This window comes from Prunus persica, chromosome G6, assembly GCF_000346465.2.
Source record: "Prunus persica cultivar Lovell chromosome G6, Prunus_persica_NCBIv2, whole genome shotgun sequence".
NCBI classification, from domain to species: domain Eukaryota; kingdom Viridiplantae; phylum Streptophyta; class Magnoliopsida; order Rosales; family Rosaceae; genus Prunus; species Prunus persica.
In genome coordinates, this window is record NC_034014.1 from 19052641 (window position 1) to 19080476 (window position 27836).

At 40.3% G+C, this 27836-nt stretch overlaps 2 protein-coding genes and 1 pseudogene across 2 annotated transcripts; 2 read left to right on the top strand and 1 right to left on the bottom strand.

Moving 5' to 3' along the window:
- On the top strand, positions 1710 to 2457 carry LOC18775074 (annotated as a pseudogene).
- LOC109949707 lies at positions 9043 to 10643 on the bottom strand. Its single transcript, XM_020565812.1, has 3 exons — positions 10545 to 10643; positions 9975 to 10400; positions 9043 to 9786 (listed from the first exon to the last, which is right to left on the bottom strand). Exons 1-3 carry the CDS (start codon positions 10641 to 10643, stop codon positions 9043 to 9045), a joined length of 1269 nt encoding a protein of 422 aa, XP_020421401.1.
- Positions 12371 to 16876, top strand: LOC18774592 (putative receptor-like protein kinase At4g00960). The gene is made up of 7 exons (XM_020566788.1): positions 12371 to 14365; positions 14640 to 14783; positions 14896 to 15026; positions 15129 to 15339; positions 15466 to 15703; positions 15808 to 15958; positions 16060 to 16876. The coding sequence occupies exons 1-7, from the start codon at positions 13549 to 13551 to the stop codon at positions 16402 to 16404; spliced, it is 2037 nt and encodes a 678-aa protein (XP_020422377.1). The 5' UTR covers positions 12371 to 13548; the 3' UTR covers positions 16405 to 16876.

Genomic DNA, 27836 nt, shown 5'->3' on the forward strand with positions numbered 1-27836 from the left:
GGCTGGATGGAGACTGAAGGTTACTTTGGAAATGATGACCCAAGTTGAATGTGGGACCTGGTATGCAGATCTGGGCTTGTCTGACACGTGTAGGGTTGGGATTGGTGTGATGAATGTAGATTGGGGATAAAAGATTTGGCCTGGCAGTTGGTTGATTCTTCTTGTCTTTGATCAATTTTTAGTATAATTGCTTTTTATGGAAGGAAAGAAGCAAGATGGGTGATGGGAATCCAAATCGATGTTATTTTACAAGGTGTTCCGGATCTGCTCACAGAACAGAGCTATGAAGATTTTTTTCTAAACTTGAAAGGAACTTTGAGCTACTAATCTATCAGTATTTTAGTAGTATTTTTAGTTAGAGGAGGTCTCAAGTTCAATTTACATGAACAGTGAGAATGATATACGTTTTCAATGAATTTGATACTCTTGTTGTGGCTAGCCACATATGGTTGAATGAAATCATAATTCTTAATTCTAATCAAATGTTTGATAACTTTAAATGATTTTTAATTTTCCGCCAAAATTGAAATTTAATGGATCAACACCAATGTTGAATTTTTCCAAATTATAGAGAACAAAATCATAATTTGCAAAAACCAACAAGATGAAAAAGAAAATGAAAGGGCACTTAGCACATTCCATAAACAAAAAAGATGCTCGACTTGACCTCGTATCCCTAAATGGACGTTGAGTTTCAGCTTAGATGTTTCCAATTTCATAAACTTCATATGCTTTAGATTTGGAACAAAGCACTTCATTTTAATCTTTTTTTTTCATTTTTAGAAGAGGATTAAGCGTATGCCAACTTAATTAAGGTTGGTAAAGAAAGAAGCAGTCAGTCCACAGCAGAAAATTCCTTGCAATATCTCCTCGCCTTGACGTCAACATTCAATAACTCCACAGCAGAAAATTCCTTGCACTCCCCTTCCAATATTCAATTGTTTTATTTAATTGAAATCTCCAATCAGTCCTGATCAAAAATCACAAGAAGAACCGGTCCCGTCTCTGTCAACATTAATCCAATGAAACACACTGTGAAACCTAGCATGGCCAAAAAAATATTATCAAAATTGGATAACGATGGACATAAATATGGACAAAATAAAACTTACTTCTCCGAAGGCATCCAGAATTGGAAATGGTTTCCTCATCAAGATTTCTTATGTTGTTGTTGTTCTTCTTCCTTTCTCCCATTATGATACTCATGATCAGTGATCAAGTCCTTGCTGATCAGCCTGAATTTCGAGGCTATTGTTGTCACAATCGGAGAGGTAACTACACAAGGCCGGTCTTGAGATTTTAAGGGCCTTATGCAAAACTTAAACGGGAGCCCTCAATCTAATATGGAAATATTTATAAAAAATATTTGCCATAAAATAATTTTTTTAATAACTAAAATTCATCATCTATTAGCATGCAGTAGCAATCATAAATAACATTCATAAAAGTTTTAATGTTTCAATTTGAGAAAATGGAAGAGGAAGAAGACATGAACTTTTTTTGTTTCGTTTTGAGTGAGTGAAATACACTCCAACTTTTTTTGTTTGATTGGAGAAAGTTTGTATATATTACTTAGAATACAACTATTGAAATATTAAAAAAGGAGTATAAATGTAAAAATACAACTATTGAAGGACACAATATCGACTCGAATCCAACTTGCCTACCAAAATCAAGGGGATGAATTCCAACTCAACTAAATACACAATTGTGTTACGTTCCTGCACGCTCAAGTATATATAAACCATGTACTATTAGTTGTGTATTTAAACTACACAACTAATTGTACCTATGAAACAAACCTCAACACCCCTCTCCACCCTTTTCTCTAGCGATGGTAACAGCTATGGCTTTTACAATTCCTCCTATGGCGGTGAAAACTCTAACGACCAAATTTATGCAACTGGACTTTGCAGAGGAGATATTGCCACGGATGCCTATCGTAGATGCCTCAATGACCCTACATTTGAGCTCAGAAGGCTTTGTCCTAATCAGAAGGAAGCTCTAGGGTTTTATGACAACTGTATGTTACGTTACTCAAACGAATCCATCTATGGCATCTTGCAAACTAGGCCACTTCTCTATTTCATGAGTATGAACAACATATCAACATCTAAGGTATGGGTTCTTTCAAGAGATTAGGGTCCTATTAATAGCTACAGCAGGTGGTTCTCTACACAAGTTTGCAGTTTGAACCATAACATCTCGAATTTTCGAACAATATATGGACTTGCGCAGTGCAGTCCAGATTTGTCTGAGCAAGTCTGCAATGAATGCTTGGTTGGTGCTTTTGGAGATATCCTACAATGTTGTTATGGGAGGGAAGGTGGCAGAGTTCTGAATCCCAGTTGCACAGTTAGGTATGAGTCTGCTCGCTTCTATGACCCTACAACTGTGGCGCCACTGCCTTCGCCACCAATTGCAATGTCTTCTCCTCCACCATCAACCAATACCTGAATTTCAGGATTAGGAGGTACATATTTGGCTCATTATATCTTTGAAGTGAACACACGCAATCATATTGTCATATATACACACACACACACAGAGTGTCTTTCTATCGAGAAATCACTCATGTATTTGAGGATAAAAATTTCCCTGACACGGGGGTGTCATGTCAGCAAACCACATAAGTATCCCAGCCCAATCAAATGCTGCCATCTGTCAAACATATTTCACTTCTCATTTCCTTTTCCTTTCCCTTCTATTTCCCCTGAAATGCTCTCTTTTCGGGTTTTTGTTATGCTGAAACTTCAATGGAAGACAAATTTGAGTTATAAAAGTTGTAAAACCCAAGCTTTTTGTTTTTGTAATCTCCGGAAAAAAAAAAAAAAAAAGAAAAAAGAAAAAGAGGCTTCTGTCAAACCCAAGCTTTTTTTAATTCAGGTTACCCTTCCCCAAAAACCACAGTTCTCTCCTCATGTAATGGGTTTTCTAGATTGCGTGGTATTTTGTTGATGCTATTCATCTTGATTGCGTGGGAGTTTTGCATTGTTGGTTGGTTTGATAGTCTTTGTTTGTAGTTTTAGGTGGACTTCTGAACTGCATGTCCATCTCTTTTATATTTGGTTCCCAATAAAGTTCTATGTGATTCTATTTTCGAACACTATGCATAAATATATAAGGTGCAAGGGAACTTGCTTGGCAAGTATTGGTCGAGACCAACCTGGTGAAGTTATTGATGATGCTCCTGAAGATTTGGTATACTTCCTTTTTGGGATTAAAGTTCACTTTTCTGGAATTGTGGTTTATTATACAGAGAGTCATTATTTTTCCTGAAATAGCTTTGATACAAACATTCTGTCTTTAAAAAATTTGTTGTATCCGTGCAAGGAAATTTCAGTCACTGGAGATTATTATTACCACATAGGCATTTTCTGGCTGGTATTTATACTAGCTAGTAAGAACAAAACTTTACTTAAAAATGTTTTTGGTTTACACAGATCTGGTGCATTTTGAAAATGATTATAAATTGTTGCAACAACATAGCTTGGTTGAATAGATTTTGACTCCTTAGGGATCCTTAACACGTGAGCTATTGTTACTGTTGTTTGAATTGGGCTCCAACTTGTGCTTGTGTTTATGGAATTATGATACTTAAACTTTGGAATTGTAGTTGCATTCATTTTCTTAACAATCAATTTAATTCTCTCTATTTTTTATGTCTCCGCCCCAATCAATATTCTTGAAAGAGCAAGTAGATTCTATTCGGCAGAAAGACCTTGTGCAAAAACTTTTAAGCCTCAAAAAAAGAGACTCATCTAAGAGCTCCAAAAATGAACGCTGGCAAACCAATGAACTTTGGGTATTCATCCACTTCACATGTAACTGGTTGAAGTTGATCATGTAGAGTTCCTCATTTTTATTATTATATAAAGTATGTATGTTGTAGAATAAAGATTGGTTAACTATGTACTAACTATTGAATCTTCAAGTTTTATGAAAGAAACCATTTTTTAGTGTATATATTCATTAATAAAACATTATGGTTGGTTTTCTAGTTAAAATCGTTGTACAGCATCAAAGGAAAAAAAAAAAAAACTAAAATGTAATAGCTTGGGAACTTATTAGACCACGAATTTATAAATAATTGTCGTCTTTATAAACAATCAACAACAGTTTTAATGAAAATCGTCGTCTTTATTCCTATAATTAAGGAACACAATGAGGATTTTTGACAAGAAGTCGTCTTTATATAAAAATCAACAAAGATTTTTAACAAAAAAACCATCATCTTTATATCAAAACAACGACGGTTTTATTATTGCCTTTATAGATAAACAATGACGGTGAAAAGCCGTCGTAATTTGTCACTCAAGATGTCGGTCGATTTAACCACGGTTTTCAAAGCATCACAACAATGGTAGATCCCCGTCGTCTATTTCATTTTTTGTAGTAGTGTACTACACTAATGTGAGCGATATTCTCCACTTGCAATTAATCACATTAGATAGTAGTGAAAAGACTCTCTGCACATTCTGGGTAAGGAGATGTAGAATTTAAAAATGAGGTGTTGTTAGTCGCCAAGCTTCAACATCGTAATTTAGTTAGGCTCCTGGATTTCTGCTTGGAAGGAAAGGAAAGGCTTCTTATCTATGAATTTGTCCCTAATGCAAGTCTTGATCACATCCTATTTGGCATGGTTGGAATTCTGCATTTTTCTTCTCAACTATGAAAACTCATCATAAAATGATGACATTAAACAAACATCATAACCCATCGAGTCAAGCGCACATAACAGGATTTGGATATGTGCTATAAAGTCATAGTAGGCATTGTGCGTGGACTCCTTTATCTCCATGAAGATTCTCGTCTTAGAATTATTCATCGTGACATGAAAGCTAGTAACATCTTGATAGATACTGAAATAAACTCCAAAATTTCTGATTTTGGCGTGGCAAGGTTGCTCATTCTTAATACTACTACATTTTAGCCGCACAAATTCCAACGCGACAGAAAATTCGTCGCGCAGAATTCGTCGTGCAAAGATCATGAAGAAAGACTTTGCGCGATCAAGTTTTTTCATTGGTCACGCAAAACTGAGCGACGGTTAACTTTCGTTGCACAAAAGGTTTAGGGACTACACAATTGTTCGTCTCACAAACCTTTGCGCGACGAAAGCATGTTTGTTGCGAGTACACAACGCAACGGATTATATTCGTCGCGCAATTCGTGTCCCAACTACTTGCGCGACGATTTGTATTCGTCGCGCAATTCGTGTCTCAAACCTTTGGGCGACGATGCTTGTTGCGCGACGAAATTGTCGTCGTCGCGCATTTCTTTTTCGTGAGACGAAAGACTTCATCGCGTAAAAATAAAATATGTTTATTCAAAATTTAGTTTTATGTTTTCTTATTTTGTAAAAAGTCACGCAAAAAAAAAGTTATTTAAAGTTAATTATACGTTTTTTTAATTTTGTAAAAAAAATAAAGTTGGTTTTTTTTTTAATAAATAAAATCAAATTGCAATTAAAAAAAAGGTAATGAACATAATTTTTTTAAAAATTTTATAAAATAATATAAATGTATAGTACAAGAGAAGTGTTTAAAATATAATTATGAAAGTAAACTAATCAAACAATGTTCCAAAATCTACTTGGTCATTTGGCAAATGCGACTTGGAGGTCTGGACATTGTCCACAGGGGCAGAGGTCTGGTGGCCATGCTCGGGTTGGATGAGCTCGGAGGTCGACGAGGGATCAAAATGCGGGACTGGAATGCTGGACGGAGCGAGGGACTCTAGAAGCACAGATATCTGACCCTGAAGCTCGGCCACCTTTGCTGTCAAAGCAGTCACATGATTGTTTGACTACGACGATGAATGGGGTCTAGGTTCCCTCCACAGGGCATTCCCCATCCCTCGATAATATGTCCCTAGCCTCCTCCCGAGAGTCTGATCCAACGTTCCTGTCAAGATCTGAAACCCAGCATCCTGTGGAGGATCCACAGACTCGAGCAGGGTATCGGGAGGAAGTTGGGAGGTGGACTCCTGAAGAACCAACTGGCTCCTCTCCACCATCGTCGTCTATTTAAGATAACATAAAATATTAATTAAAACATTCATATAATAACCTTGAAACTTGAATGCGTAAGATAATAATTAAAATTAAAGAATACTTACATGAAGGGACTCGGTAAACTCATTCCCAAGTCGAACGTAAACGTCGTCAAAGACGTCGATCTCTGGGAATTTGGACCCCCTGAATTGAACAAGAGAAGAAAAATGTTAGTACGAAAAAAACAAATTAATATTAATGACATACTAAAAATTGAAATATAAACTATTTTATTATTACCCGCCGTCGTGCGTCCATCTTATATGAGAAGGGCCTGGAACCTGAATGGTGGAGAAGAGTCTTCTTGTTCCTATTGACCTTATTTTCTTTGGCCTTATTCTGTTATACAAAAAATAAACGTATTAGTTGAAATTGAAATTAAATATAAAAAAATTAAATAAACATTAGTGAGAAATATGTAATATATTTGAACTTAATATAAAAAAATACCAAATAATCGGGAGCCTGAAAATGAGCGCAGAGCCACGCCCAACTATCCTTCTGCCCCTCAAGATCTTTCGAGCAACCTTCCTGAAGAGTGACCTGCGGATCATAAAATGCCTGAAAATGGTGGTGCAAGTCACTCTTCCACTGCTTGTACCTCTCAGCAAAGAGTCTGTTGACGTACGCCAACGACTTGTCGTCAAGGTCCTCTAAATTGTAGTTCATCTGCAATAAATTAATTACATACATTAAGTAATAGAAATATATAAAGTTTGAAGGAAAAACAATTAAAAGGTAGGATACATACAGACAATTGTCCGCGCACCTCCGTCTTGATGTCGTCAGGCATGACCTTCCAAGACTTCCATTGCATCGGGCAATGGGTCCGAATGATGTGACCAATGTCGTGGGACAATGAGCTATGCAATTCTGCTGTCGGTGCAGCCCGATGCCGCTCGTCGTATCCGATGTTGATACAACTGTTGGTCACCCGAGTGACCTTCGCCGTCTTCAACTGCCGACACGGCCCCTGGGTGTTCTTCTTGGCTATAAACAAATATGAAATTAACGTTAAATAAATAACAAATTCAACTATAAAATATTGGTCCAAAACAAATGGAGTTGAAGGAAATCTTTACCTGGTTGTGATCCCGAGGCACAAGTAGCATCTGTCGATGTGGTATCGGTGGTGCTGGTAGGACAGCGACGACTCCTAGTGCTAACAGGTTATGCCTACTAATGACGCTGATGATGCCGGAGCATAGGATACCCTGGGACCAATTGGCAAGTGGTCCATCTATGTTGGAGCTGTGACAGCTGATGACGGCTGGGCCGTGGGAGGCGAACTATGTGTAGTTGACACTGCCTTACGACTTCTAATTAGGTTTGACATCTGCACAATTTCATTAATAAACATACAAATTAATATAATTTACCAAGCTATAATCTAAGCATATGCAATTTCATTACGAATCTGAACTAAATAATTAAAGCATATCTTGCCATAGGGTTCGCGATTTTGGAGTATCCGGGACTCCAATCCATGATCCGTCGAATCCTATACGATCCTAGAAATTCAAGGTACAACACAGGTGAGTTTGAGTTCGATCCAATGGTCCGAACATATCAAACCCTGAAATCGAACAATAGGCTAAATCCGTTTGAGACTCAAACGGTAACCAAATTGAAATCCGAGCACACCTACGCACTCGTGACAACTAGGGGATCACACTAGGACCCAATGCCCCTCTGCTAAAGTACCCCACTCGTCGCCACACTCGCGTGCAGCGCGTGAGTGTCCAAAGCGATAACAATCGGCTGAAAATTCTCAAAATTGAGGGCCAAGCTTCCTACCCGAGGTTCAGAACCTCAATTGGAGGCACTTTTATTCTTCGACCTATCTCGAAATATGGCCGGAAGTGGCTGGAATTTAAATTCAAAAAGGGCCAAACTTAGGGTTTAAATTTGAGACACCAAAACTAACAATTAATCAAATCCTATCCAACCATCAGCTAGAGCACGAAAAATAGTCTAGAAACCATACCTCAGGTGTTGGATTTGGTGGCTGGAGACGAGAGAACGAGGCTGGAGTGGCGGAGCAAGCTGAATGACTCAACAAGATTTCCAATGTGATCTGCACGTTTTGGGGCTTTGAGTAGCATGTCATCCACGTAGACCTCCATAGTTTTGCCGATTTGCTCCTTGAAGATTTTATTTACGAGCCTTTGATAGGTTGCTCCAGCGTTCTTCAGCCCAAAAGGCATGACCTTGTAGCAGTAGGTCCCTCTCTCGATGATGAAAGAAGTTTTCGCCTTGTCATCCTCGTGCATCAGGATTTGGTTATAGCCGGAGTAGGCGTCCATGAAGCTGAGCAGCTGATTGCCAGAAGTGGAATCCACGAGTTGGTCGATTCTCGGCAATGGAAAGTTGTCTTTAGGGCATGCCTTGTTGAGGTCTGTGTAATCGACGTAAACTCTCCATTTGCCCTTTTCTTGTTTTGCCACCAAAACAACGTTGGCAAGCCATTCTGAGTAGGAGACCTCTTCGATGAAGCTGGCAGCTAGGAGCTTGTCAATCTCGGCTTCGATGATAGCGACTCGCTAGGGTGCGAAGTTGCGTCTCTTCTGCGCCACTGGCTTGCATGCGGGGTTGACGTGGAGTCGGTGACAGATGATGTTCGGGTCGATGCCAAGCATGTCTGACGGCGACCATGCGAACATGTCTTTGTTGCTCTGGAGGAATGTGGTAAGCTCCACCTTCTCTTCTGGGCTTAAGCGTGAGCCGATCCGCGCTTTCCTGTCTGGCTGGTCAGGATCCAAGGGTATTAACTCGACGTCCTCCTCGGGTTTCCATCCTTGTTCAGGAAAGACCTCTGGGCGGATCTCCTCGGCTTGGTCCTAACGCTTTGATTGCTATAAGATAGCAAGATTCGGTTGCTCAACCTCCTCCAGATCTGCCTAGCTCACAGGGAGAAACTGCGCTTGTTTGCCTTTCTTAAGCCCTTGGGCGGAGCATTTCCTCGTCATTGCTTGATCGTTGTTGATTTAGCCGACACCACCCCCAGGGATTGGGTACCGAATTTTCTGATGTGTGGCGGAGGTGATGGCATTGATCTTGCCAATCCATGGTCTGCCCAGGATGCCGTTGTAGGGTGAGACCTCATTAATGACCATGAATGTTTGCAAGCTGATCACAGGTGGGAAGTAAACGTCGAGGTCTATCGTGCCCACGGTAATCGTTGTTGCACCATTAAAGCCAGTCAGCGATCTAGCTAACTTGTTGATCTTTGTCTCCAAGCCCATCTGTTGGATGACCGCCAGCTGTAGGATATTGGCTGCGCTGCCCTCATCTGCATGAATTCGGTCGACCATGGCCTGAGCGATTTGAATGCTGATGACAAGGGCGTCGTTATGCGGCGTGTCGAGGCCGATCAGATCTTTCTTTTGGAAGCCGATCATAGGATCGTCTCCTGCTAGTGGAAGGTCGGTCGAGACTTGGGAGATCACAGTGGCCTGTTTGATCTTCCTCTTCTTTTCCTTGTTGGTCAGCCCAGACTCCTCGGAGTCGGCTAGGATTGTGTTAATCCTTATGACCTTCTGAGGCGGCTCCTTGGCGGTGTCTCGATCTTCAATCCGTTGGATGGCCTGCTTTGCAACGAATTCAGTGCAGTGGCCTTCTCTCACGAGTTCTTCAAGATGCGCTTTCCAAGCGAAGTAGTTGTTCGTAGTGTGTCCGTGCGTTCCATGGAAGGCACAGTATTTGCTAGTGTCCCTCTTGTCCGGATCTCCCTTCAAGGGTGGTGGTCTTCTTACCCAAGGTTTATTCTTCACTTGGCCCAAGATTTGATGTATAGGGATGGTGAACTTGGTGTAGTTCTCTCCTGCCGTAGCCTCCCCTTGTGGGTGCGACCTGCGCTTGTCTTTGCTTCGGTTGTTAAATCCGTCGCCTCTTTGGCCTGCCCGCTTAGTTGGCTGACCTGCTTTGTAGACTTCTTTGTGGCGATTCGATCGTCATCCCAGAGCGCGTAGCGTTCCGCAGTCGCGTAGACCTCTGCCAGAGTCTGGCTGGGAGTGATAGTCAGCTCGCAGTACAAGTCGTGCTCAGCTAGAAGACCTTTCTTGAAAGCGGAGGACGCGATTCGGTTGTCACATCCTACAATGTTCACCTTTTCTGCCTTGAATCTCTTGATGTAATCTCGAAGGGATTCGTCAGACTTCTTGCGCAGGTTGTACATGTGGTCAGGGTTCTTCTTGATTGTCCGGTAAGAGGTGTATTCTTTGGTGAAGACGTAAGCTAGCTCCTTGAAGCTGCTGATCGACCTGGATGGTAGGGTGTGGAACCAGTCTTGGGCTGCTCCTCGCAAGGTTATCGTAAATACCTTGCACATTAGCGCGTCGTCAGCCTGGTGGAGGATCATAACACTTTTGAAGTGTTTTAAGTGGCTCTCGAGATCGGAATACCCTTTGAAGTGTATAAACGAGGGTGTCGAGAATCGCTTCGGGTGAGCGGCCTACTCGATATCGAGGGTGAAAGGTGTAGAGCTCACCTGGTCCATCTCCTTACGTAGTGAATCCTCAAAGTTTCCTCCGGTCTTCAAGTCTCGAAGTCGGTCATTCACGAGCTTCTCAACGTCTTCTGCGCACATTGCTGGTCGGTTACGTTGGCGACCTCCACGAGATTGACTGACTTCTCATTGTCCTCCGAGGGTCGACCTTCTCGCCTGTGCTGCCTAGTTGGAGTGTTGGTGGACTGCGCCTGTGAAAGATTCTCTGTAGCTTGTCGACGAGAATTGGTTCTTCGAGAGTGAGTAACGGAGCGTCTTTCCTCATGGTCCTCATTGTGAGGGTTGTCCAACTGGCCTCCCTGGGGGCCTAGCCTTTCGAGAGTGCTTCTCTGTGAGTTGACAGCTGAGCGCCTTTCTTCACGATCCTCGTTGCGATGGTTGTTTGGCTGACCTCCTTGGGGGCCTAGCCTTTGATGTACATTTCCCTACGGGCCCAAGCGGGCACGGACGTCGAGTCGTCTACCGGCGTGTTCATCCATCCTTCTCTCCTCGCCTGGTTGTCCAAGGCCAAGGTTTTGAGCAAAGCCTATTTGGTTGATGAGCTGCCTCATTAGATTGCTTTGGTCGTCCATTCTATGAGCTAGCTGGTCAACTCTTAGATTAAGGTCTGCTTGACTTCGTGGATCGGGAGGAGAGAAGTGTGTGGAGCCCAATTGCACACGGGCTAGGTTTTCACTGAAGGTGTATGTAGGAGCGTGGGTCACGCGTGGAGGCAATGGAGGGAATGCTTGGAGTTGCTCCAAGACCGGCCCTAGGTCGGCGGTGGTAACGAGTCCACCTTGATGAGAAGTTCCGCCATGTTCGGCGGCGATGGCCGGTGCGGTGGTGAGAGGTGGCGGTGCCACCATGTCGATCGCGGGATCGTGGGTGGAGTGGCTTTGGGTCGTCGCGGATCTAGCCATCGCGGCGGCTTTGCCTCTCATGTTCATGCTTCCAACCATGGTTGTTTGGAAGGATTTGGTGGATTGGAAAATAGGAGGAACGGATTCCTTGAGCACGCGTTGAGTATAAGTATACCTAGTGCTCTCAATGAAAGCACCAATTTGAGGGAGCAAATTTCCCCACGAGAATATTCGCCCAAAATTCCTTCGTCTTCTCCGCCTCTCTTTCTCCTTGCAAAACAGATCGGAGTAAAAGACCACACTCGGGGGGTGTTGGCCAAAGGCCCTCCAATGCCTAAGTTAGGTATGGTAATTCAAGGAAAACCGGGTGGCCGGAGCCGTGTGTGGTGGCCGGAGCCTTGAGTGAGAGAGAGAAAGAGAGGAGGTGGCTAGGGTTTTTGAGAAATAATTTCTGCAGAGCTTTAGTAAGAATTTAGGCGTACCTCAACCATTGTGTGTGGCTATGCTTTTATAGTAGTCTCGGAGGCTAGGGTTTCAGAGGAATAATTCCGTAGATGGAAGGGAATTATTCCTCCCCTTTTTGGAATTGATTTGATTAATTAGGGATTTGATTAATTAGGGTAAATCAAATTCCTAATTGTGGTAGGTATCAAATCAAATCCTGATTCAATTAGGTAACTCCTCATTTAATTGGGAATCGTGGTAATTAACCAAACCAATTCTCAACTTAATTAGGTAACGTTTAATTTAATTGGGTAATTCCCAATTAAATTGAGTAACTCCCAATTAGGTTGATTAATTCCCAATTGGGTCAAATAATCCCCAAATAGTAGGAATTATTTGACCTAGGGTTTGATTTAATTAGGTTCCCACAACCTTATGCATCGGTTCTAATTTGAGGCAAAAACCGGTCCAAACCAAACCGTGCCCACCCCTAGTTTGGCTAATTGGAGTTATCAAGTGGATCTTGGGTTGTGCGTGTTTGAGCAGGCCCCTAGTTGGTTAAGTGCTTATCTTGTTGATGATCTGCTTGGAATTGTTCATTCTAGATTAGTCTGTTTAGACCAGTTTGTGTAGTCTGGTTCTTGGGACTTTGACCCCATACTTAGTCCAAAAAAAAAAACATATATATAGAAAGAAAAAAGCAGTCCATCCACAGCAGAAAATTCCTCGCAATATCTCCTTGCCTTGACGTCAACCATGCACTCCCCCTTCCAATATTCAATTGTTTTATTTATTTGAAATCTCCAATTAGTCCTCATCAAAAATCACAAGAAGATTAGTCCCATCTCTGTCAATATGTGTGTGTGGCTTTTTTTTTCACTCATATCATGATATATCAACGATTTCCATAATCTTCGTCCATGCTAGTAAATAATATTGATGTCACTCCGAGTTAAATATATTTTCTGAATCACGTCAAAAAAATTACTTGTAACCATATTTATTATTGTAACCTCAATTATTGAGGAATGCATTGGTGTTGTATAGGGTTGACACAAATTGTTAATTGGAAGTGGGAGAGGAGACTAATTTTTTGTTTTTTTTTTTAATGAAAAAAACTTTAGGACGAGGGGAGGCTCTCCCATCTCAAGGTCAAGACACCAAGGTATTTTTGAGGACTTACGAAAGGAGACTAATTTCGATACATTGATAGTTAATTTATATTTTGCTTTAGATTTAGAAGTTCGATCAAAACTACATGCCTTTTCTTTTGTGGAATTTTGCTTTAGATTTAGCAGTTAACACAAATGCTAATGGATGTGGCCAACGCTTAATCTGGTTGCAGAAAGAAAAAGCAATAGAGAGAAGAAAGTTGGTCCTCAACCACTCCTGTTTCAATCAATGGTTTAATATTCAATCAATCCTCAAAAGTCAAAATCAGTACCAGTCCAGTCTCCACCTTCATTTTAATCAAAACAGTGTGAAATGGTCAAAGAAGTATTTTGATGAATTGGAATTGGCAGGATTTGGTCAAGCAGTGAATTCTTACATTGTCCCACTAGTAGAAATAAATTACATTTTCTTTTTTATGTATTATGCTCTCTTTTTTTCCCTTTTTTTTTCTTTTTTATCAACACGACAAGAGAATAAAAAGTATATAAACACAGTTTTGATTTGACCAACAATAATGTACAAACAGAATGGCGCCATTAATGTTCTCCTTCAGATTTATGTTCTTCCTTTCTCCCGTTTTGTTCCTCATGATCAGCACTCAATCTATACGCCCATGGTGTTACAACGATAAAGGCAACTACACCACCAACAGTACATACCAGACAAACCTCAACACCCTTCTCTCTTCTCTTTTTTCCCCCTCCAACAACGGTAATGGCTACGGCTTCTACAACTCATCCTACGGGGAAAACCCCGACCAGGTTTACACAATCGGGCTATGTCGAGGGGATGTCACGGTGGACATTTGCCGTGACTGCCTCAGCAAAGGCACACAACAGCTCACACAGGTCTGTCCCAATCAAAAGGAAGCTTTCGGCGTATTTGACCTGTGCACGCTTCACTACGCCAACCGCTCCATCTACGGAGCCATTGAAACTTTCCCTCCTCTCATGTGGTATAACGTACAGAACGTGTCCTACGACGTCGACGGGTTTTTTCAAGAGCTGAAGACGCTACTGGATGACCTAAGGGGTCAAGCTGCAGGGAACGGTTCACTTCGAAAATTTGCGGTAGGGACCGTAACCGCTCCCAACTTCCAAACAATCTATGGACTTGCGCAGTGTAGGCCGGATTTGACCGCGCAGGACTGCAGTTATTGCTTGGGTAGTTCTATGGCAGATATCCAAGAATATTTTCCGGGGAAGGAAGGTGGTCTTATTAGTAAACCCAGCTGTGATCTTAGGTATGAGATCTATCCCATCGTTGACCCTACAACTGTCCGACCATTGCCGTCTTCTTCACCGCCACTGTCTAGTCCTCCTCCCCCGTCAACCAGTACAGGAGGTACATACATATATATATATATATTTACATCCCAGTATATTATGCTTTGAAGAAATAAAGTTGGCTTAACTAGAGCAATTGTCCAGGAATTTGTAGATGAGTTACATTTTAGTCCTTCAATTCAATTTTTAGTTGATGTAGTTGTCTCGTGTACAAGTTGAGGGACCATTAATTGCTACCATTGACACTACAACAATTTTGGGTCGAATAGAGTTCATATACAGATGTATGTATGTATTCAAATTAATGCAAATGAGATTTTTGTTTTTTGCAGGATCGAAGAGTAACAGATCTCAGATTGTCATCATTATTGTTGTGCCAATTGTTGTTTCTGTGGTACTGATAGTTATATTCTTCTGCATTTGTTTAAGAGTAAGGAGGACAAAAAAAAAACTTGAAACTGGGAAGTTAATTCAAGGTAAGGACGCAACTCTAGTGAACATTAATTAATCATATTATTCCATTTGATAGGGAGGAAGCCAAGTACTACCACTTTTATAGGCATTTTTAGAATTTCAATTGTTCCTCAGGCAGCGACGATACAGATGAAATTGGATCTGCAGAATCCTTGCAATTTGACTTGGCCACCATTAGAGTTTCCACAGATGACTTTTCTGAAGCAAATAAACTTGGAGAGGGCGGATTTGGATCTGTTTACAGGGTAATGACACGTTAATAACAAGAACTTATATAACTTTGATATTTCTTAAATACCAATTATCTCATTTCTGTTTTTTCATTCCGTACCTATATATTTTTTCAGGGTAGGCTTCTCAATGGAAAAGATATAGCTGTTAAAAGGCTCTCTACAAATTCTGGGCAAGGAGATTTAGAATTCAAAAATGAGGTCTTGTTAGTGGCTAAACTTCAACACCGGAATTTAGTTAGACTCTTAGGTTTCTGCTTAGAAGGAAGTGAAAGGCTTCTTGTCTATGAATTTGTCCCTAATGCAAGTCTCGATCACATCATATTTGGTATGTCTGGAATTATGCATTGTTTTCGTTTAACTTCGAATGTTTATTATAAAATTCCAATTGTGTGACTTGTATGCAAGCAAACATTGTAATTGAAGTCTTGATTTTGCATTAATATATTTGCAGACCCAACAAAGCGTGCACAACTAGATTGGGTGAGGCGCTACAAAATCGTAGTAGGCATTGCTCGAGGCCTCCTTTACCTCCACGAAGACTCTCGCCTTAAAATTATTCATCGTGATCTCAAAGCTAGTAACATCTTGATAGATGCAGAAATGAACTCCAAAATTTCAGATTTTGGCATGGCAAGGTTGTTCGTTCTTGATCAAACGCAAGGCAATACTAGTCGGATTGTTGGGACCTTGTAAGAATATGCACTTAACTGCCTGTGGGCTTATGTTTGTTATGTCAACAATTTCCTTTCCATATGTGTTGGTGAACGCGGACATTATTTTTGTTGATATGCAGTGGGTATATGGCTCCAGAGTATGCAATGCATGGGCACTTTTCTGTTAAGTCCGATGTCTACAGTTTTGGTGTGTTAGTTCTAGAGATAGTCAGTGGACAAAAAAATAGTGGCTTCAGGCATGGAGAAAATGCGGAGGATCTTCTAAGCTTCGTAAGTAAAAATATAATATAGTTTTGGTATCTCAATACAATTTAGGGCAACGAATCAAGGAAAGAAAACTTATCTCTGATTAAATTCACAAATCATTGCAGGCCTGGAGAAGTTGGAGGGAAGGGACAGCTTCAAATCTAATAGATCCCACATTGAACACTGGTTCAAGAAATGAAATAATGAGATGCATCCACATTGGATTATTATGTGTGCAAGAAAATGTAGCTGATAGGCCAACCATGGCTTCTGTTATTCTCATGATGAATAGCTACTCCTTCACTCTCCCAGTGCCCTCCCAACCTGCATTTTATTTGCATAGAAGCATTGGATTGGACATGTCGTTACGATCTGAATATAATTCAGGGGCAACAAGGTCAGATCGATCCAAGAGTAACTCTGTCCTGGTAATGGAATATGAGACTTTTACTGAACCACATCCTCGCTAGTGGTTGAAGATCGATCCAAGTCTGTTGATTTGTGGAGAAAACTATCCAAGTCTGTTGATTTTCAGGATCTGGATCAATGTGAATCAAACCAGAGTGTAATTTATTATATTTTTATGACAATTCTGTATAATGAATATCCTGTTTTTGATGATTCATGCATATAGAATAACATTGCTGATGAGCTCCCGTTCAACCATTCCTTTAGCAGCTGTTTTGTTGCCGGTGTTGCCTGATGAGTCATCATTCAGGCTGAGGCATGGGCTGGTCTTGTTCATTGTGGGATGCTTCGCTTCCTGGCACATTCCAGCAACTAACAAGTCATCATTCAGGCTGGGGCATGGGCTGGTCTTGTTCATTATGGGATGCTTCACTTCCTGAAACAGTCCAGCAACTAACAAGCACATATCCTTGATCTACTATGTCCTTTTTTTCATTGTTAGTATCTAAGATAATGTAAAATATCAGAGACCCTATATGAAAAGTCATTATTTTATTACTGTGTAGACTGCCTATGTTAATATATAAAGAGCAAGGTAATTATCAACATCGGGGAAACTCATGGTGGGTGAGGGCCGTAGAGCGGAATGGAGAGGACGGTGGTGGGTAGGGCTAAGTTGGATCGGAATGGAACCAATTGGTATCTGTGAAGTTGGTCCAGATCTGAGAGCCCGTAGCTCATCGATGAGCGTTTGTTGGATGGTGGCTTTCTGCGTTTGATGAAGCGTCATGGGCTGGCAATGTTTTCAAAGGCGAGGCGTTTTTAGTAGCGCTATGCGAGGCGTAAGCCTTGAAGCATTGAGGCGTAAGCCTTTTGAACATTAAGTTATTTTAATAAGAAAAATTTATGAATAATACAATACGATTAAATTGTACAACTAATTGTCATTCAAAACATAATAATCTATCCCAATACATAATAATCAATCCCAAAACATAAAATATTTATTCAACATCAAAACAAAAACATAATTCACTCATCCCACTCCTCAACACTAATATCATTCAAACTAGCATCACTATCAAATTGATCAACTGTATCAATATGAAAAGGATATTTCCCACTATCAAATGTTGAAGGATCTTTATCTATCTCATCATCTTCATCCATAAGCATCGCTCTTATGGACTTGCTTTTGACTTTCCTCTTACTTAAGGTTTCACCATCTTTTCTCTTTTTTGAAGCTAACGAGGAAAGAAGAACATCATCATCAAGAATAAGATCATCATCAATAATAGGATCCTGAGTTCTAGAATGGACAATAGGCTCTTGAGTTCTAGAATGGACAATAGGCTCTTGAGTCCTAACATGAATATTCCCTCGCTCTTGAGTCCTAGGATCACCAATAGGCTCCACAGAAATAGGCACTCGAGTATGTAGATCAGTTTCATAAGGTTCAGTGGGCATATTTCTGATGACATCAACATCATATAATTCTTGAGAATTAAGCCAAGTAAGATCAGTTGGTAGAATTGGTTCTTCAACCTCAGCTATCCATTCATCATCGGACTCAATTTCATTCACCAATATTGGATCAATCTTTGACCTCCTTCTAATACTTCTCTCTCTTAGTGCCGTATTATACTTCACATATACTAGAGCATTGAGCTTTTGATGTTCAAGTCTGTTTCTTTTCTTTGTATGAATCTAAAATGAATATAAACATACAAAATTAGATTTAGAAGCATCAAAATTTGAACAATAAATTAATAGAAGAACTTTACCTGCTCAAATGTGCTCCAATTCCTCTCACACCCAGATCTCATTAAAGCAAGAACCCATGTATGCCCATAAATAAACTTCACTACTTGCTTGGCTAGTCTAATTGTATCTTCAAAAACTTTCATTTTGCTAATATCTTCTAACATCAAATCAATGCAGTGGGCAGCACATGGAGTCCACCATAACTTCTTCCTCTTCTCCATAAGTTTCACTCCAGCATTCTTATAATTGGAAGCATTATCTGTTATTACTTGAATGACATGCTCCTCTCCAACTTCTTTGACAACATCATCTAAATATTTGAACAATAACGTTCCATTTTTTATGGAATCAGATGCATCAATAGATTTCAAAAACCAAGTACCTGCTGGGCTATTCACAAGAAAGTTTATTAGTACTCTATTTTTACCATCAGTCCAACCATCAGACATAATAGTACATCCATACTCTGCCCAAGCTTTCTTATGTTCTTCCATCATTGTATTAATGTCGCCAACTTCTTCCTTAAGGATCCATGTCCTCAACTCATGCATTGATGGAGGCTTAAATCCTACACCGTATGCGGCAATCCCTTCCACCATAGGTAGCCAAAATGGATCATTTACAATATTAAATGAGAGTGCTCTAGAGAAGAAAAAACGACCAATCTTTCGACAAACTTCCTTTCTTTCTTCTTGTTTGTATGCTGAATTCAATGTACTTTGCCGAGCTTCTGAAGTGACAAATCTATCCATTGGTCCTTTTGATTTAGATTGTGCTCTAAGAGCCTCATCAACTGCAGCACTCCTAGTACCAGGGATTCCATATTCTTCATCCAATAAAGTTTCCATACTCAGAGCCCCTCCTCCTGGACCATCCCCAATCTCTCTAAGCATTTCATTTTTCTTTCTTTTTTCAAGCTGAAGATTTTTCAAAGTTGCGGCACACTCTTTTTTCACATGGTCAGGAACTTTCTTAAATGGTTGCATACCATGATGAGTTTGACCTAAATGATGCTTAAGTCTAGAAATTCCTCCACTGCATCTTTGATAACAAAATGCGCATCTCAAGTATTTTTCCCCCTCTATTTCTTTTGCATACTTCCACGCAGGATCTTTTCGATTCATATCTATAAAAAAAAATATTAATAATAAACCATTAATATTTCTAAGATACGAGTATGATGCATGTACGTCAAATTTCTACTATATCACATAAACGAATAAGATAACTAGTGTATTTTTAAAAAAATCGAAAAAAATTTATACGAAACTTCAAATTACAGTTTATTATAGTCAAATTATACAAGTATAATGCATGTACGTCAAAAAAAAAAAAAAAAGACTTAATTGCAGTCGAAAGATGAAGAGAATTTTTGAAATTGATGGAGTTATCTGGTAAGGGTAGGAATTAGGGTTGTACACGTACTACACAATATATATATATATAAGGTAAGTCCATGTGTTATTATATTAATTTAGAGAAAGAAAGAAAAAAAAAAAAAAGGTAAGAACAAAAGCTGTCGGTGGGAGTTAGGGAAAAAAAAAAGAAAGATATTACATAAAAGGTAAAGAAAAAAAAAGAAAATAAAAAGAAAATAAAAAAGGGTAAGTACAAAAGCTACACTTTCACTCAAAAAGACTTGCGTTTTTTTTTTATTTTTTATAAAAGGTAAGTACAAAAACTGAAACTGGTTTTAATTTTTTCAGCATACTCCAAGTGAAACGACGTCGTTTCACTCAAAGATTTTTTTTAAAACTCTGCCATCAAAACGACGTCGTTTCATTACGCTTAGAAAAAAAAAAAGGGTCATCTTCCTCCTCGCGCCGTCTTCCTCGCAGAGCAGTTTCAGATTTCCAGATTCTGAAATTTCTTCCAGTTTAGAAGTTTCCGAATCTGATACGCCTCGCTCCGCCTAGCCACGCCTTCCAACGCCTCTCACGCCTTCCCAGCGCTAAACGTGCAACTCGCGAAACGGCCGACCGCCTCGGGCGTTTTCCTCCCGCCTCGCTTCGACGCGCGCTCCGACGAGCACGAAGGCATGCCTTTGAAAACACTGTGGGCTGGAGGGTATTTTGAATGGAGGTGACGTCAGTGTGGAGGCCATGTTGTTGTTCTGCCATCAGCTCCACCGTATCATGGAAGTCATTGAGTTGGGTGATGATTTGTTCTTGCTGCATTTCAAGCTCCAGATTGGTGTCAGCAAGCTCCGGCGCTGGGGCGGAGGCAGAAGCTTTGCTTTTGCCCATGGGAAAACATGGTCAATAGATACCTTTTCACAAAGGCATGATGCATGCATGCAGTGGCGGATCCAGAAATTTTTCAGAGATTGCTGCGAGAACACCGAGCCCTCTCAATCCAAAATTCTAATACAATCGAGCCCTCTCAATCTAAAATTCTAATTCCTAGTTGATTAATTAGTAATTGCATTTGAACAGTGGATGGTAGTAATGGTTTAAGGCTTCTAAACTTGGATTGGACGATCGTCTTCTATAGAAGGTAAGGCTTTTTCTTCACTACGTTGTTTTATTTTTATTTTTAAACTCTGGTCCAAAACAACGTCGTTTTGGCCAGAGCTTTTTAAAAAAAAAAAATAAATAGATCGCGCTGTGTGTTGTTGGCGCAGCAAACTGAGAAAACATCTTTGAGGCATTATGACGAGCACATGGTGGGCACACCAGCAGAGGGGCAGTTTCCAGCATCTTCCATGGCTTTCTGGCAAAGGGAGGTGCAGCTACCACTACTACGATTTACTATTTGCGCGACGAATATTTTTTCGTCGCGCAAAAAGCACTATTGCGATGGAAAAAAAATTCCGTCGCGCAAACAGCAGAAAACTAGCGCGACAAACAGTTTCGTCGCGCAAAGCAACTATGCGCGACCTAAATTAATTTCGTCGCGCAAAGGTAGGGGATAAAAACCCGGTTTTTTTTTTGGCGCCAAAATCTTGCGCGACGACAAAAATCGTCGCGCATGACAATATTGTGCTACAATTCAAAGCATTCGTCGCGTAAAGATGGATAGAAAATTGGCTCCTTTTTTTGGCGGTAAAAAAATTTGCGCGACGAGAGTTTTCGTCTCAAAAGACAACTTAGCGCGACGGAAAAATGTACCGCCGCATAAGAAAATTCGGGATACTTATTTTTGGCGCCAAAATGCAGGGTGGGTAAATTTTTTTTGCGCGACGGAATTACCTTCGTCGCGTAAAGTGTAATGCCGGTGCGTTCTTGCGCGACGGAATTTAAACTTTGCGCGACGAAAAATATTATTTGCGCGACGAAATTGTGCGACGAATAATATTCTTCGTCGCGCAAAAAAGCAGATGTCGACACGTAATTGCGCGACGGAATGTTGTTTTGTGCGACGGAAAAGTGGGTTTTCGCGACGGCATTTTGCGCGACGAATTCAGTTATTCGTCGCGCAAAGTCCTTCTTCTTCATATTAGTATCTGCCATTGCAGAGGCAGAATGCAAAAATTGCATTCTGCCTCTCTCTCACTCTCCCTGCCGCTGCTCTGCTGTGAATTCAGTACGTTTATTGGGTATGTATTTTTTGTCGTTAGTTTAAATGTATTAATGTAAATTCGTACTAACGCTATTAAATTTGTTCTCGTTAGGGATATTTGTGATTAGTGATTGGTGGAGAACGATTGAGAAGGTATGTTATTGTAAAAGTTTGTTTGTTTTGTTTGTAATTTTTTTGTGAAGTTATATATGTATAATGTTGTGAAATTGTGCGTGACGTAGCACAATGTGTTGTGATGTACGAAGTTAATTGAAATTAACTTCGTACTTTTATTTTTATGTTTAGTAACACGTAGTTTCCCGTTCGAGATTAGTTGGATTTCGTGCATGGATGCGTAAGGCATGACTGCGATCCAATTAATTCTTGAATTGTCCCATTATTTGGACAGTTTGGTAATGCATAGTGTTGTCACATAATCTTCGGCTACAGGATTAGGTTTCGATTGTGGAGATTTCGGTGTCATCTCGGTACGTTCTTCGGGTGGTACGTAGGTATTTATACCTATGCCCACTTCAAGAACTGTGTCGAGATGCTGCCGAAATTAATCCACGTCGAAATCTAATCTCATGTAGCCGTAGATTACGTGACAGGACTATGCATTCCCGAATGGGATAGGGCCCTTACCGGAGGCATAAGGTGACATTATAACTTCGTATGAAGTTGTTGTGATTGTTGTGTCGTGATTGTGGTTTCAGGAATTATGAGCAGAAGGTGGATACAGAACCCGAATAGATGCGCAGACAAATACTTGGATGGAATCGAGGATTTTATTGAGTTTGCACGTAGACACAACCCGGGTGCAACTAGAATCCGTTGTCCTTGTAGGAGGTGTAACAACATGTTGTGAGAGACAATTGAAAATGTTGGATTTCATTTAGTAAGGAATGGAATGATTGAAACATATAGCATTTGGAACCTTCACGGCGAACAAGTAGACCATGCTTCGTCTTCAAATGCCCCAAGAGTGGACAATGTTGAACCTATTGTGGATCCTAATGATCAAGTCATGGGTATTATACAGGATGCTTTTCCATTCGCATCGACCAACATCAATCAGGAAGGGGAAGATGACGTGCCTACACCAATAGACAGTGCGGAGTTTGAACAGTATGAAAAACTGTTACAAAATGCCAACCAAGAGTTATACCCGGGGTGCGAGAGCTTTTCCGTTCTCACTGCCATTGTGGAGCTAATGCACGGAAAAATAAAGTATCGTATGTCGAACTTGTGTTTCGATTACTTTTTGAGGGTTTTCAAGAGAATGCTTCCGACGGACAATTGTTTGCCGAAAGACCATAAACATGCACAGAAGGTGTTGCATGGTCTTGGATTGGGTTATGAAAAAAATCCACGCTTGCAAAAACAATTGCATGTTATTCTACAAAGAGCATGAAACGTTGGATACATGCCCTATATGCAATGAGTCGAGGTTCAAAATGACATCCCAGAATAGAACGACTAAGATACCACAAAAAGTCATGCGTTATCTGCCCCTTAAACCTAGGTTGCAGCGATTGTATATGTCGACGCATACTGCCACAGACATGAGATGGCATAAGGAAAAACGGGTAGACAATGATGTGATGCGGCATCCTGCAGATGGGGAGGCATGGAAAGAGTTCGATTGAACTTTCCCCGAGTTTGCTGCTGATCCCCGAAATGTTAGATTGGGACTTGCCACTGACGGATTCAATCCGTATGGGGTTCTAAACCAACACCACAGCACTTGGCCGATTTTTGCATTCCCATATAATTTGCCGCCTTGGAAATCATGAAAAAAGAATACATGATGATGACTGTTTTGATAACTGAGGATCCTGGCAGGTCAATTGATGTGTACTTAAGGCCTCTGGTTGATGAGCTGAAGGATTTATGGACAAACGGTGTTTGCACGTACGATAAATCAACTGGGAGGATGTTCACTTTGTGAGCAGCAGTTATGTGGACTGTGAATGATTTTTCAGCATATGCAATGGTTTCTGGGTGGAGCACAAAGGGTTATATGGCATGTCCTGTATGCAAGGAAGATGTAACTTCTGGTTGGCACGCGAGAAAAGTTTGTTACCTTGGTTATCAGAGATGGTTGCCATGGGACCACGAGTGGCGAGAAAAAGATAAAGAGTTCGACGGGAACACAGAAGCGTCGCCTCAGACCTAGAGAATGGTCCGGTGATGAGATCTTGGAACAACTGAACCGTTTGGATTTTGCTCCGTTCGGGAAAACAGTTAGTCGGACCAGACCTTCTACACATTTGAACTGGACGCACAAGCCTATGTTTTTTGAGCTCCCATATTGGTTGAAACTGAAATTGAGGCACAATCTAGATGTGATGCATGTTGAGAAAAATGTATTCGACACATTGGTGGGCACGATTCTAGATATCGAGGGGAAGACGAAGGACACGATCAAAGCTCGTCTTGATTTGGAAAGAATGGGCATACGAAGGGGTTTATGGATGAATAGGGACAGTGATAAAGCTAGAAGGGATCTTGCATTCTTTTCTATGAAACCGAATGACAAAAAAGAGTTTGTAAAGTTTGTATCGTCTGTCAAATTTCCCGATGGGTATACTTCTAATATCACATGTTGTGTGAATGTCGATGGGGGTAAATTTACTGGACTTAAGAGCCATGACTGCCATGTGTTTATGCAACGCCTACTTCCTGTGGGTATTCGACACCTACTGCCGGAAGATGTGGTGAATCCAATCATGTTGTTATCTAGATTTTTTTCCCAACTGACGGCAAAAAATATTGCGAAGGACAGACATGTTTCAGTTGCGCCATGACATTGTCCAAGTCCTATGCAAGTTTGAGATGATATTTCCTCTAGCTTTCTTTACAAGTATGATGCACGTGATGGTTCACTTGCCAGAAGAGGCATTGCTTGCTGGTCCTGTCAACTATTGCTGGATGTATCCAATAGAAAGGTATATAATCTTTATCATTTGTGTATGCATCATTATCGACACTTTGCTAATTTGTATCATATCGTTTTATTTTGGCAGGCTTCTCGGAGAGCTGAAAAAAAGTGTACGCAACAGGGCAAAGCCCGAAGGATCAATTATAGAGGCTTGGGTTCAATATGAGTCGCTTACTTTCTGTGGAATGTATTTAAAAGATGTGGAGACGGTTTTCAATCGTCCTCAACGCAATAATGACGGAGGTATGAGAAATGAAAAACTTTCTGTTTTTGCCCAAAGCGCACGACCATTTGGAGATCCTGGACGAGGAGAGTCGTTTTCTAGAAATGACATGGAGGTAGCGCATTGGTTCGTACTGAACAATTGTGATGAGATAATGGCCTACTTAGATGAGCATGAACAGATGATGAAGCGAGAACATCCATCACATTTGGTTGCCCGGAAACACCGTGAATTATTTCCACAATGGTTTTTGGATTCTGTAAGTTATAAGTGTTTTGTAATTGACAAATATAAATTGTAGTATTTAATTTTGTCAGACTAACATGTAAATGGTTTTGTATACTATTAGGTGAATAAATTGAAATCATCGAATTCCCCCACTTACAGTGATGAGTTATATAACTTTGCGTTCGGCCCAATTCGCGCTGAATTGTTCTCGGGTTGTAATGTTAACGGCGTCAAATTTTTGGGGGCCGCACGAGATGACAAGTTGTGTACGCAAAAAAACGGTGTCCATGTCCAAGGTGGAGGCGAAAGTACGGACATTGATTTCTATGGCAAACTGACAATTGTCGTGCAATTGCTTTACAAAGATCGATACCAAGTCATCATGTTTAAGTGTCGATGGTTCGATACCAACCCAAATAGGGCGGGAAGTGTTAGAATCGACCATGGAGTACTATCTGTGAACATTAACAGAACTTGGTATGATGACGACCCGTACATTTTGGCAAACATGGCGTCCCAAATTGTGTATCTAGATGACCCTAAAGCCGGGAACGGGTGGAAAGTTGTGCAGAAGATGGATCATAGGAACGTGTATGATATACCAGAACTAGACCCAAGTGACAACGACGTCGACAATGTGGCTGACCAACGTTTAGAATCTTCAATGGAAAATGATGCGGAAACACTTCGAGATACAAATGTTATACAAGAACCGTTTCAAATAGAAGGAGTGTCTTCAGTCGAAATACTGATTCAGTCAATTACAATTGACCTCGGTGATCTTCCCCGATACGATGTTGCAGTGGGCCCTAGCAACGCCGATGATGCAATTATAGAGGAGGAGGAGGAAGGAGATTGGGAGACCGAGAGTGATGATAGCGACGATAACGAAAGTTATTATAGTTCAGATGATGAATAATGAATTTATTTGTAAATTTATTATGTTAGTGTATTCATTTTGTGTAATACAAATCTTTGAATATATGTAGTTGTTATATCCAATCCTTATATATGTCAACAAATGTAACATTGTTAAATAAATCTAGTTATAAAACCCTTTTAATAATAATGCGTCCCAAATTTTATTGACAAAACATTTGACGTAATGAGGTTTATGGCCAATTCTAAATTTGATTGAGTTTTCATGAGTTTATGAAAGTTTATTCCTTCACTTTATAAAACAAAAAGGACATTGTTAAAACATTGTTAAAATTTATTAAAGTTTTCATGAGTTTATTAAAGTTTATTCCTTCGCGTGAGACATTGTTAAAACATACAACAAAATCAAAAATGAAAAAATATTTAGTTAAACAAGATCGGTAAAACAAATAATATAACCCTCTTTATACAAAGTTAAAAAATGATGAACAGAAAACCTTTCCAAAAAATACAAAGCATACACAATTTGAACTAAATGAGGATTTATGGTGCCAAATCCTTGCGCGACGAATCAACCTCGTCGCGCAAACTATGTGCGACGAATATTCGTCGTGTAAAGGTTGCGCGACGAATATACCTCGTCGCGCATAGTTTGCGCGACGCATATATATTTGTCGCTTAAAGTAACAACACTGCGCGACAAAATATACTTCCGTCGAGTATGGTCTTTTTGCGTGACGATAAGGGGCCCTTCGTCGCGCAAATATACATTAGGGTAACCTTACAATATAATATGTACACACATATATATTTCAAATTGACGATCGAATTAGTTCATTGTATTCATATGGAGTGAAGGACTATAGCTGCAAAAAATCATCAATATCGGAGTTAAAATAACCGTTCAATCATCACTTTTTATTTAGAACCGTCAAAAAGTTTTACCCCGTTACTTAATCTCTGAATGTTTTTTTTGTCCGATTTTTGCTGTCTATGATCTCGAAGTATAAAAAAACAAGTTTGACGGCTGGATGACTGAAACTAGTTTCGTAGACTGCTTGTGCTATCAAAATCATATATTCACCAAAAACCCTAAAATTTGTTCATACATTTGTGAAAATGTAACTTAACGTTTATGTGGTATCCCCTAGTGTAAAAATCTGAAATTGAAGATCAAATTCAGTCATTGTATTCATATAGGGTCAACGAATGTTGCTGTAAAAAATGATCAAAATCGGAGTTAAAATAACCGTTAAATCATGACTTTTCATTTATAACCGTCGAAATATTTTGTCCCGTTCCCTAATATCTGAATGTTTGGTCTTTTTGATTTTTGGCGTATACGATCTCCAAGTATAAAAAAATAAGTTTGCCAGTTGGATCATTGAAACTATTTTAGGGTTTAGGGTTTAGGGCTTAGGGGTTAGGGGTTAGGGTTTAGGGTTTACATTTTAGGCTTTAGGTTTTGCGCGACGAATAAAACATATCCGTCGCGCAAAGTGAAAGTGAAAAAGATTGCGCGACGGATATATCCTCTGTTCGTCACGCAATCTGGGCCACACATTTCACCCCTCCATCCCCTTTGAACACTTAGTGAAAATTTCAACCGAATCAAAATCTTGAACTAGCGCGACGAACAACATATATGCGTCGCGCAAAGTGAAAGTGAACAAGATTGCGCGACGCATAAATCTTCTGTTCGTTGCGCAATCTGGGCCACACATTTCACCCCTCCATCCCCTTTGAACACTTAGTGAAAATTTCAACCGAATCAAAATCTTGAACTCGCGCGACGAACAACAAATATTCGTCGCGCAAAAGGCAACCTTGCACGACGTTTCTTGTATTCATCGCACAAAAGGCACAGACCCTTCATTTTCGTTAACGATCCTTGCGCGACGTTTAACTCTTCGTCGCGCAAAAGGCACAGACCCTTCAGTTTCAGCCTCCTGCTA